This window comes from Schistocerca serialis, chromosome 10, assembly GCF_023864345.2.
Source record: "Schistocerca serialis cubense isolate TAMUIC-IGC-003099 chromosome 10, iqSchSeri2.2, whole genome shotgun sequence".
NCBI classification, from domain to species: domain Eukaryota; kingdom Metazoa; phylum Arthropoda; class Insecta; order Orthoptera; family Acrididae; genus Schistocerca; species Schistocerca serialis.
In genome coordinates, this window is record NC_064647.1 from 231,357,113 (window position 1) to 231,370,193 (window position 13,081).

Consider the following 13,081-nt stretch of genomic DNA (forward strand, 5'->3'; position numbering starts at 1 on the left):
ACGCAGCTCGCTGTCCAAGGATAAAGTCATGAAGATTGCACAGTTGTAGTGTAAGGTGGCGTTGGTACAGTGCAGTATATGTTGTGTATGCTGGAGTGATGTGCGGCGTTCAGTTTGTTTAGAAATCTGCTAGAGATTGGTAATAATGCCGAAATTGCGTGACGCAGACGTGAAAGCATTAGAAGAATATATAGCGACTGGATTCCAGAAATCATTTCCTGTTGAAGAAGGTGTTTACAGTCATTCTGTTGCATGTTTACACGTTGCATTGTTTAGCTTCACTCGTTGTTATTGACAGTTGTGGAATTATGATACGAAGAAGTTTGATATACATGATTATTTCTCTGACTCATTTGCTATATTCTCTGCACCAAAATCACTATGTATTAAGTTGTATACAATTGTTAACAGTGTATCGTGTTTTAGATATGTGAACTTAAATATTTTGTATTATCAGTAGACTTTAATTTGCGCCAGGTGCATGCAGTGAAATCATTGTATATCTCAGACATGGGAAGTATGCAGATATATTGGAGTCTGAGCTGTCAAAGGCTGTGTTTAACAAATTTCTGAGTTGTGCTTCAACAGAAGAGCTCTTGGACAAGTCCTTGCAGTATTCTGTTGAGTGCTATATCGACCAGAATGAATTATCACTGGAAAGGTAACTGCACACACTTTTAAACTGGATGAATAATAAATATCTCTCTCTCTCTCTCTCTCTCTCTCTCTCTCTCTCTCTGTGTGTGTGTGTGTGTGTGTGTGTGTGTGTGTGTGTGTGTGTGTGTGTGTGTGCAATAGGTTTGAGTTTTTATATCCTTCTTTCTAATTGCGTGACGTGTTTCATTCACGTATGTCTGTTCTTGTGCGTTGAAATTGCATGGTAGAAGGGAAGAGGTGGATGTAATACAGACAACATAATATAATAGGTAACTATTCATAGTCTAGTTGGCAGAATTAATAAAATTAACAACATGCTGTATTTGTCACCACTATTTATTTGAAATTACTATTTTGTATGCTGTGAGTATTATTAGCAGGTATAAGAGGACTCTATTGGATTTCTCAAACTGGACTCAAGATTATACTCACTGATCAGTGATAATTAGTTTAAAAAATATATAAGCCTATTTGCCTAACACCATTGCTGAAGAATATTAAGTCAGTAAGAAAGCAAACATGTCATCAGTTACGTCACATTCCTTGTTCCCAAGACATATTCATTATGGTGAAAATTTGATGATATGGAATGAGTTCTGTTATCTGTTAGTCTGATGTTAACACTAGGAACACGTCTTTATGTAAAATTTATCAATAACATTTGTTTTGGTCGAAATGAACAACTTGTTGACAACAAAGAACAGTTGTTATTCTTCCAGTTGTGTGATTTCTGTGCCTTCTAGAGTGGTCATAATATTTGTGAATGTGTATTCATATTTAATTAAAGAAAATGTAAATCTTTGAATTAAACAGTGAATATTGTTCCTCACTCTTTCAAAAGCAAGTAGTAGCCTATTCCATTGATTGAATTTTTCAGAGTGGCTAATTGGTTCATACATGACAGTGCATGGTACCAAAAGCTGCAAATGAAAATGTGATTCTTCAGGGTCTCATATCTCAGGTCCTATTGATCACAGAGATGAGGTGGATAAGTGTTTTGGGTAGCCCTTGGGCTGGTGACTATTTTTATACCTATTGAAAGACAGGCATACTGTAGCTATTGTGCAGTACAGGATTAAAATTTAAACATTACGCACTTCCTGTAGCCCAGGCAAATTGAGCGACTAGGTTGGTTCTTTTGCGTTAGGTGGCGTCTGGAGTGTATACCATAGCTGGCTTATTAAAACTTCACTTTTCCATTGGCAGTTCCTGAGAACACATCAAAAAACAGTTATTTTTGGGTACAAAAAGTACTGATTTGGGGGCTGACCTTGTTTACAATTTGTGTTCGTGACAAATTGTTGAAATTTTTACCATGCGTTCTTAAGCTGATGTTCTTTGGGAATATTGAAAATTTTTTCTTTATCATTATCCCTTACCAAGATCCAGAAGGTCAAAATTACCATACTTAACGCACATAATATCTATTCTGAAGCATAAATGTAGTTTTAACTGATGCTGTGAACACATGGCAAGGGTTCTGGGGTTCTCACAATCTGCAGTTATTTTGCTAACCAAACAGCACTTCTTTGTCTAGTGCTTTCAGTGCCTCTATTTGTGACTTTATTCCCTCAGCACCATCTGATTTAATTCAACTACACTCCCCTACCATTGTTTCATTTTTGTTACTGCTCATCATAATCTCTTTTCAAAATGCAATTCATTCCTTCATGCTGATCCTTCAAGGCCTTTGCCACCTCTGATGCCATTAAATGTCATCAGGGATGCCATTAAATGTCATCAGCAAAGCTCAAAATTCTTTATTTCTTCTCCCAGACTTTTAATTCTAGTTCCAGTTTTTTTTTCTTAGTGAGCAAAATGGTGCAGTGGTTACGACACTTAGCTCGGATTTCGGAGGTCGACAGTTTAAACCTGCATCCAGCTATCCAGATTTAGGTTTGGCATAGCTAATTTACTTCCATATTCTATTCTATCATTCTCTTTCCATCCTTATATCCTTATGTAGATAACTTTTCCCACCAATGGCTTATTAAATTGATAGTTTGCTAATACCCACACTGATGAAAACCTTCCTTCTTTGGGATGGGATCATTAGATGTTATTGAAGTCTGAGGATATAATATCTGTGTTTGATATCCCGAATACCGGTTTTTTCATAGGTGGTCCTCCCAAAGATCCTGATAATTATGAAGAGATGTCATCTACTTCAGCTGGGCTTGTTTCAGCTTTGGCATTGTAAATTCTTCTCACAGTGTCATACCTCCCTTCTCACACTCAGCCAGTTCCTCTCCTCTCAATAATATTGTCATCCTGATTGTGCAGGCTCAGTCATAGGGAAAGCAGTTGACAGACTTCGATTCATTGGTAGGATACTGGGAAAAAAATCAATAAGTCGACTAAAGGAGATTGCTTGCAAGTCACTAGTATGACCCATCCTAGAAATTTCCCCATAGCAAATAGGACTAATAGGGATATTGAACTTAAATATAGGAAGGCAGCATGTATGGTCATAGGTTTGTTTGACCCATGTGAGAGCATCACGGAGAGGACAATGACAATGCCGTGGATGAGGAGCCCATAGACAGCTTACGTACCACTAAGATTACAGTTGCTGTCTTGATAGAAGTTGTTCTCACACATTCCAATTTCTATTGCCTCCGTAATAACAGAATCCCAATGTGGAGAAGTGTGGGACAAGGTTTGAGTTTCAGAAAACATTATTCTAAGTCTGCCTGTACAGCTGTGATGTGCAGCTGCTGATTTCTCAAGTTCCCAATATGTAATGTGTCATTGGTGTCCTGCACATTATTCGGTATCAGTACAAATGGACTGACAGATATTGTTGCTTCCATACTCACAAAGAATCTATTCTTTTATCTTCTTAAGTGGGCAGAAAAGACCAGAGGTCTTTCTCAGAACCCTATCTATTTAGTTAGATACAGCAGGCTAAAGCCAAGATCAGGACATGTGCCAGTCATGGCTGTGTTTCTCCACTGTACGTAGGTTGGCAGTGTGTCAGTTTCGCATTGCCAATTGCACGATATTTTCACATGACCAGTGAGAGATGAGAAAAGAGTCAGTGAATGTCTATTGCCAAAATTGAAATCATTTTCTTCTTCATCGTTAACATTTATTATTATTATATTTTATCCAAGATACACCACGAATTATGATGTTGCGATTAGCCTGTGACCTAATAGAACAGCTTAAATTGTTGTGTCTTCTGAAGATGAGTCGCTAAGTGACTTGAAAATGATAATAGGGAAAATATCCTACTATCAAGAAAGGCAACTGGTTTCAGTCATTTTTGAAAACCTTCTAATACTGTTTGAGCCAGCCCTGATTTGCATGATTTTGTAATTGAGCATTTGAGACATTTTAATATATTGACCACTGTGGCCAACTGTGAGAATCATTAACCTTCTAACAGCGGAAGGTTTTCCGATTTTTCCATACAAAATCACAGGGCATTTTTATTTGATAGTTAGAATGCTTGTAAGGATCAAATTATAGGAATGTAACAAGCAAACCAGAAACTTACTTTACAGCTGATTTTTAATTGACATTTAACTTAAATAATACAGGAAATCAAATCGTATGCAATGTTATAAGAACAGTATGAACTTTTGGTAACTATTCTGTGTGTTGTATATCTTAAAGTAAGATTCCACACACAAGCTTTGGAATATGGATACGAAATAAGGTGCCACGAGAAAAACAATGTGTAAAACATGACTCCTATGGATTCAGTCAGAAAAATAGCGATGTCCGATGTTCCAGAGCAACAGAAAAATATTTAATGAAAAATAGCAGCATATGATGTTTCACAGCAAGTGTTCCATTCGCAAATGGGGTGATGGAAAAATGACTGTGTTTATGCTCCATATAAGCCCTAATTTGTGTTATCTCGTCTTTGCGGTCTTATGCAAAATGTATTTCGGCAGTAATAGCTAACTGTTCTGCAGTCAGCCTCGAGCATTGGTTCTCAAATTTTCTCAATAATGTTTCGCGGGAAAAGAAAAACACCTCATCTTCCCTCTGGGGATTCCCATTTGAGTTCATGAAGCATCTCCGTAATACTTGTTGATACAACATGCCAGTAGCAAATCTAGCAGCACACATGTAAATTGCTTATAAGTCATTCTTTAATCTGACATGATGGGAATCTGAAACACTTGAGCAGTACACGAGTAGCTCAAGTTGAATGAATTACTAGAATTATCCCAATAAACCAGAGTTGACCATTCACCTTTCCTACAACTGCCATTACGTACTTGGTCCATTTCACATCAGTTTGCAACATTGTGCCTAGATATTTAATCACCGTGACTTTGTTTAGCAGCACACCACCTGTGTGAACATTACAGGATTATTTTTGTAATTCATGTGCATTAACTTGAATTTTTCTACACCGGAGAGTTTACGGCATCGGTTCTCAGGCAGCTGGACGTGCTGTGTGTCGGCATCTCGTCGCTGCTGTTCTTTGTCCGGGCAAACTGGACAGGCCCTCCTGTGGAGCCAAGCGACCTGCCCCCGTGGCTGCGGGACAGGGATGCCGTTGCGGCGGCCTGCCTCGTGCTGGACGGGGAGGCCCTCTATCCCTCCACCAGGCACGTCCAACTGCTCGCTGTCGCTGCTGCAGTCTTCAAGACCACTGCAGAGAGGTTCTCTGCCAATCTACCCGTAAGTACCAGTTATTTACACCTCTGTCTATTAAAATGGCAGCACTGCAGTGTGCTAGAATCCAATTAATGTGGAATGTTCTACATGCTCGGATATGCAGATTTCAGCACAGTCGACTAAGTAAATTGGAGTAACAGGATTCACATTATGTACACAGGGAAAGATTACACAGTGGAGTTTCTCATTCAGAAATCACATTTGCACATTGTCCATCAGAGAGCAGATTGTGTTATGCAGTATTGCTACTTGCGTCAGTCGGGATCCCTCGAGTGCCTTGTGAATGTGGAATCAGTGGATTCAGGAGGGCCGTACCCAGTACCGTACGGGATCTCAGCCCAGCACAACTACAGTAGTGCTCGGGAGAACAGATTTACTGTTTTTATCATCCGTGCAGGGTCGTACAGCCACATTTAGTGAGGAAATGGAGTCATTTGCTGCAAGACAAACATCCACACGAACAGTGTGAAAACATCTGGAGCAGTACGGGCTGTCAGCTCAGTGATTACTGTGATGTCTTTCCTCAACGTGGCAGCAGAAAGAGGTTGCCAACAACGGTGCACCCGACAGTGACATTGGTTGCGGAAGCAGCAGTGTCACCTTCTAAGATTAGTCCCGTTTACGCATACGGCATCACGGTGGACGTATCTGCGTTCGGAGGCTCAGAGGAGAACACGCATTGCCAGATTTCATTCGCCACCACCATATGGGCCCAGGACCTGGCTCGACGGTAAGGTCTGCCACTGCATATATAAAACAATCACCTCTTGTTTGCCTAACCAGTAACTTGGAGATCAATTGTTAACATTTCTGAGGTGTTTCTGTAGGTGCCATGTCGTATCTCAGAGGTCACCGTGATGTTATCTGGCGAAAAGATAACGAGAGATCGTGCATTGCCATCTCTGTTGTGACCTTCTGTGGTACGGAGTGTGTTTGCCTGTTGCCCCGACCCCCACATTTTCCTAGCTTTTCACCCATTGAAAACATCTTGTTACAGGTTGCCGACAGACAACGCATTACCAATTTCCAGCCACTGTGGTTCATTAACTCTGGTAATGAATTAATGCAGCACAGAATGAAGTTCCCATAACTGTCACCCGAACTCGGTTTGACTCGATACTGAGATGATTAGAGCCACTGTTGGTGCCAGCTGTGGAGGCGCTGCGTATTAAATTTTGCACCCCCATATATCCCCAAATCACCTAAAAGTTTAATTGTGTTTTTCCTACTATACTGTGTATGCATAATAAGTGTTACTTTGTTATTTGCTATCCTTCTGGTGTTGTGAATTTAAAGGACAGGAGTGTAATTACTTATTTTATTTATTTAACCAGATCTGATTAGGATCATCAGACCGTCTCTTACACCAGACCCGGTTTTCACACACACAGTACCATTTTTACATCATAGTTACATAAGAAATGACAATTTTTAATATTGCAAGTAATATTAAAATGCATGGACTTACGTTCTGTCTATGCAACTAAATGAAAGCCAGTTTGTTTTTTGCCATACGCTTTTCACTTCTTTTATTTGTGAAGCATTTTCAGTAGCCTGTAATACGTTTCTTTTTATACATATAATAAATGTATCATGTAGTAGGTACAAATGGGGAAAAAAGAAAAGACATGAATATTAAAGTGATTGAGTGTATATTGTAATAGTGTGCGGAAATAGTAGCGACTACGAACTATAAAGTTAATGCTGGCAGTACTGCTGCTGCAGCTGCCACTAATCATAAAGATAGTAATAATAATGATAATAACAACAATAACTATACTGGCAGTTATAAAAAGAATTTATAGGTGTACAAAATAGATGTTTTCTGTTACAGCAAGTTCTGGGGGAAGGAAATTTAGGTAGACTACACCAGTCAGGAATACTGGGAAATGAATATCTGGCAAAGAAGGATATACATGGGTAACAAGTGCATACACGGACAATGGTGATCATATCATTGCTTTAGTAGATATGTCATCAGCTTTCTCCCGACACTGAAGATGTTATTCATTTCTCTAATATATTACGGGAAGTTATTCTGTGAGCTGGGTTTTTGCTACTGAGGTCTTTGAGAAAGTGGTTTGATGATGGAGTGAGACCGAAAGGATTTTGCTCTGATGGGAACAGCTGTTTCTGCCACGTCGTTCACACAAGATCATTAAGAACATGGAGAGAAATGAGGGACAGTATATGTGTATAGGACAATAGAGGAGACAGGGTGTATGGATGTCTGTGCATTTGTCTGTACGTATGCATACAATAGTGAAATATGACCAAAGAGTTGAATATCAGATATATCGTACACTGGCGTACATTACGAGGTCTAGGTGCTGTGCGCTTTTCTGAGAAAGTCCTTGCCCAATAACACTGCTGTAATCAATAATTGGAAGTATATTTTTGTAGGGCAGGGTGGGGTACTGATGCCTTCTTGCACACTGTAGTTAAGCACTCAGTCCAATTTAGATTTTCATCTGTGACTACTCCTAGACACTTTTCTGAGGGAGATAAGTTGTTGTTTGGCCCATTTAGGTTTAGAGATGCTGGGGATTCCTGACATTTCGGGCTGATGAGCCTAGAATGACCCACCAGTACTGCTTGGGTTTTGGGTGGTTTGAGCTTTAACCCTATATTCTGCACCTATTTTGACAGTGCACACAGGACCACGAAGACAAGAAACAACAAATTATGGCTCATGTGGGTGCATATAGACACTAGTTTTCCCCTCATTCTATTTGCGAGTGGAACAGGAAAGGAAACGACTAGTAGCAGTCCGGGTACCATGTACCGGGCACAGAATGGTGGCATGCAGAGTATGCATGTAGATGTAGGTACAATGAAAAGAGTATCGGACTTAATACGAAATCCTGGGGGACACCTGATACTGGCTGTCTCCATTGTGGCTGTATCTACACCTACTTCTATACTCTGCAAAACACCGTGTGGTGCATGGCAGAGGGTACGTCGCACAACACCAGTTATTAGGGTTTCTTCTTGCTTCAGTCTCATATGGAGCATGGAAAGAATGATTGATTGAATGCCTCTGTGCGTGCAGTAAATACGATCCCTTTGTGAGCAATACATTGGGGGTTGTAGTATATTCCTAGATTCGTCATTTAAAGCCAGTTCTTGAAACATTGTTAATCAATTTTGTAGGGATAATTTATGTTTATCTTGAAGTGTCTTCCAGTTCAGTTCCTCCAGTATCTCTGTGACACACTGCCATGGAGTAAGAAAATCTGTAATAATTTGTGCTGCCCCTGTAAGTTCTATTTGGTACGGGTCCCAATATTCTAGAACCAGTCACATGAGAGATTTGTAAGCAATCTCTTTTGCAGATTGATTGCGTATCCCCAGTATTCTACTGGTAAACCGAAGTCTACTGCCTGGTTTACCCACAACTGAACCTATGTAATCTTTCCATTTCATATGAGTGTTATACCCATGTATTTGTATGAGCTTGTTGGGGCCAACAGTGATTTATTGATATTATAGTCAGAGGACAATACTTTTTTTGTTTTGTGAAGTACACAGTTTTACATTTCTGAACATTCAAAGCAAGTTGCCAATCTCTGCACCACTTTGAAATCTTATCAGGATCCAGCTGAATATTTATGCAACTTCTTTCAGCTAGTGCTTCATTATAGATAACTGCATCATCAGCAAAAATTTTGAGGTTACTGTTAATGTTGTCTGTAAGGTTATTAATGTATGACATGAACAGTAAGGGTCTCAACACAATTCCCTGGGGCACACCCAAAGATACTTCTGCATCTGAAGATGACTGTCCATCCGAGATAACATGTTGCGTCCTCCGTACCGAAAAGTCCTCAATTCAGTCACAAATTTCACTTGGTGTCCCATATAACCGTACTTTTTGACCTCATTACGTTTCAGCATTAGGGAACGATTGACAAGAATGGGGGAAAGAAATGCAGTAGAAGAAGAATGGGTAGCTTTGAGAGAGAAAATAGTGAAGGCAGCAGAGGATCAAGTAGGTAAAAAGATGAGGGCTAGTAGAAATCATTGGGTAACAGAAGATATATGGTATTGAATTTAATTGATGCAAGGAGAAAATATAAAAATGCAGTAAATGAAGCAGGCAAAAAGAAATACAAACTTCTAAAAATGAGATCGACAGGAAGTGCAAAATGGCTAAGCAGGGATTGCTAGAGGGCAACGGTCAGGATGTAGAGGCATGTATCACTAGGGTTAAGATAGATACTGCCAACAGGAAAATTAAAGAGACCTTTGGAGAAAAGAGAACCATTTCTATGGATATCAATAGCTCATATGGAAACCCAGTTCTGAACAAAGAAGGGAAAGCAGAAAGGTGGAAGAAGTGTATAGAGGGTCTATACAAGGGCAATGTACTTGAGGACAATATTATGGAAGAGGATGTAGATGAAGATGGAAATAGGAGATATGACGCTGCATGAAGAGTTTGATAGAGCACTGAAAGACCCATGTCGAAACAAGGCCCTGGAGTAGACAACATACCATTAGAAATACTGATAGCCTTGGGAGAGCAAGTCCTGACAAAAGTCTGCCATCTGGTGAGCAAGATGTATGAGGCAGGCAAAGTACCCTCAGACTTAAAAAAGAATATAATAATTCCAATCCCAAATAAAGCACGTGCTGACAGTTGTGAAAATTACCAAACTATCAGTTTAATAAGTCACGGCTGCAAAATACTAACATGAATTCTTTACAGACCAATGGAAAACTGGTAGAAGCCGACCTCGGGGAAGATTAGTGTAGGTTCTGTATAAATATTGGAACATGTGAGGCAATATTGACCCTACAACTTATCTTAGAAGATTAAGGAAAGGCAAACCTACATTTCCAGCATTTGTAGACGTAGAGAAAGCTTTTGACAATGTTGACTGGAATACTCTCTTTCAAATTCTGAAGGTGGCAGGAATAAAATACAGTGATCGAAAGGCTATTTACAATTTGTACCAAAACCAGATGGCAGTTATAAGAGTCAAGGGACATGAAAGGGAAGCAGTGATTTGGGTGTTGTTCAATCTGTATATTGAGCAAGCAGTAAAAGAAACAAAAGAAAAATTTTGAGTAGGAATTAAAATACATGGAGAAGAAATAAAAAACTTTGAGTTTTGCCAATGACATTGTAATTCTGTCAGAGACAGCAAAGGACCTGGAAGAGCAGTTGAACAGAATGGACAGTGTCTTGAAAGGAGAATATAAGATGAACATCAGCAAAAGAAAAACAAGGATAATTGAATGTAGTCAAATTAAATCTGGCGGTGCTGAGGGAATTAGATTAGGAAATGAGACACTTAAAGTAGTTGATAAGTTTTGCTATTTGAGGAGCAAAATAACTGATGATGGTCGAAGTAGAGAGGGTATAAAATGTAGACTGGCAATGACAAGGAAAGCGTTTCTGGAGAAGAGATATTTGTTAACATCACGTATAGATTTAAATGTCAGAAAGTCGTTTCTGAAAGTATTTGTATGTCGTGTAGTCATGTATGGAAGTGAAACATGGACGATAAATAGTGTAAACAAGAAAAGAATAGAAGCTTTCAAAATGTGGTGCTACAGAAGAATGCTGAAGATTAGATGGGTAGATCACATAACTAATGAGGAGGTGTTGAATAGAATTGGGGAGAAGAGAAGTTTGTGGCACAACTTGACTAGAAGAAGGGATCGGTTGGTAGGACATGTTCTGAGGCATCAAGGGATCACCAGTTTAGTATTGGAGGGCAGTGTGGAGGGTAAAAATCGTAGAGGGAGACCTAGAGATGAATACACTAAGCAGATTCAGAAGGATGTGGGTTGCAGTAGGTAATGGGTGATGAAGAAGCTTGCAAAGGATAGAGTAACATGGAGAGCTGCATCAAACCAATTTCAGGACTGAAGAAACAACAACAACAACAACAATTTATACATTTGTACATTATGCATATTTCTTTGTGGCTGTTTCATAATTTCAAAGTCATTTTCACGAATAGATGGAAGTGATTTTTGATACTTCACTAAAAACATAGTTCACGTTTTTTTGTTTCTAATAGAAAATTGCCAAAATTATTACCTGGGCAGTGCCAGGTTTGTTAGCTAGCCTTTAGGCTTTTGTGGCTGGCATTTACATCCTTGGTGGTTTATTGTTTGGGTGTTAGGTAGTGGTTTAAGGAATGTGTCTGGACCTAACATTTCATCTCCCAATGCTGGACATATCCTCAGAAGTTATAAGATGTTGTAAGATGATATTTGCTCTCAAACAAGCTCATCAACCAAATTAATTATATGTAACATTGTAAAGGTCGAGTCGTGGTGTCATGAGACTGCAGCCACGAATTATAGAGTTGCACAGACGTGTGTTACAGAGCTTGTAGAGCAGAAGAGCTTTCACTGTTTGCTTTATATAGCAATAAAGATCACAACTTGTCTAACTGCAGTCCTTGTGTTGTGTTAAAGTTGTTTTAAATTCCTGTGATCTCTCTTTTCTGTCACAATTGTGAACTCACATCATCAGTGATGAAGAGAGTGAAAAGTAGTAATTGGATAAGTGAATCGGTTAAGAAAAACAAGCTCAACAACAGAATTTGTACACTTCAATGAGCCAAAAATATGTGGCCTGATCATCTGCTGAGTGGATCAATTAGGATGTCCATGGCATATAATCTGGACCTTTAATTCATTTCTTACAGGATGTCAGTTTTTCATAAGAAATGTAATATGATGCAGCCAGACATGGCCGATGAGGCAGGTGTACTGCAAAGTTCGGTCTTAGATCCTGTCCTATACACCATAGTTGCTGACGATACTGCTATCTACAGAGCTTGCACAGTCTTTTATCCGTACAGAAGTAACTGCAACACCACCTTGACAAAATTACACAATGGTGTGATAAATAAAATATTAAAATAAATCCCAAAAAAATGGTAGGTGGTAAATCGTATGTGGTATAGTTTACAACCAGACTAAAACTCAGTGACTGCCAACTCACCGTTGATGGACAGGATCTGCTATTGCATGACTCTGTGACAGACTTAGGTACGGAGATGTATGCTTCTAAGTAAGGTCTATGGCCCCAGACTCAAACATCTTACACCTACAATGTCTCCAAACCAAAACGCGCGCACACACACACACACACACACACACACACACACACACACACACACACACACACTACCTACTAGGTCAATCCACTATTTACACATTATGTAGGAAAAAGCTAAAACTCCCTGACCACCAGCCCACCGTTGATGGACAGAATATGCCAAACAAACTCCACCCCTCTTTCTAGTACAAAGTTTAGGCCAAGAACCCCCCTGAAACTCCTCACAAACACCCAGAATCAACTCTTACGTACCACTTTAGGGAGCAAAAACACTAAAAATAAACATTTACATGGAAAAACACAAACACTTTTCTGCAAATCCAATTTTCACAAAACCCCTAGCACATTCTGAAGTCAAGACGGGCTGAGCCCTTTGTGCTTCGAAATTCGAACAACAAACGTTGCCTTGGGTACGTCCTGGCATAGTAATAATTACACCTCGATAAACCTAGTGTCAGAGTATCTTACTAGCTGTTGTCAGTTCCCAGTAGATGGTCTACTACTGTCGATTTTCCCATGTTGCCCAGATGACAGCTGCTCTCGTATGTTTTAATTGGATGTTACTGTTTCATTTAGTGATACTTATGTACATCTCGACTGCACTTGCAAGAGATAATGTATCCCGGTGGTTGAATAGTGAGTGTAAGACCTTTGCAGTGTTCAAATATTCGTGCATCTTTCTTGTCAGTTTAAACA

General features: G+C 39.4%; 1 protein-coding gene across 1 annotated transcript in view; it reads left to right on the forward strand.

The window, feature by feature from the left end:
* Positions 1-24: 24 nt before the first annotated feature.
* The window catches only part of LOC126424746 (tetratricopeptide repeat protein 27), a 141,309-nt gene continuing 128,252 nt past the window's right edge, over positions 25-13,081 (forward strand). Inside the window, exons 1-3 of the mRNA XM_050087466.1 lie at positions 25-230; positions 478-661; positions 5,058-5,301. Of these exons, the coding sequence (XP_049943423.1) occupies positions 146-230; positions 478-661; positions 5,058-5,301 (513 nt within the window). The 5' untranslated portion in view covers positions 25-145. The remainder of the gene's footprint in view (positions 231-477; positions 662-5,057; positions 5,302-13,081) is intronic.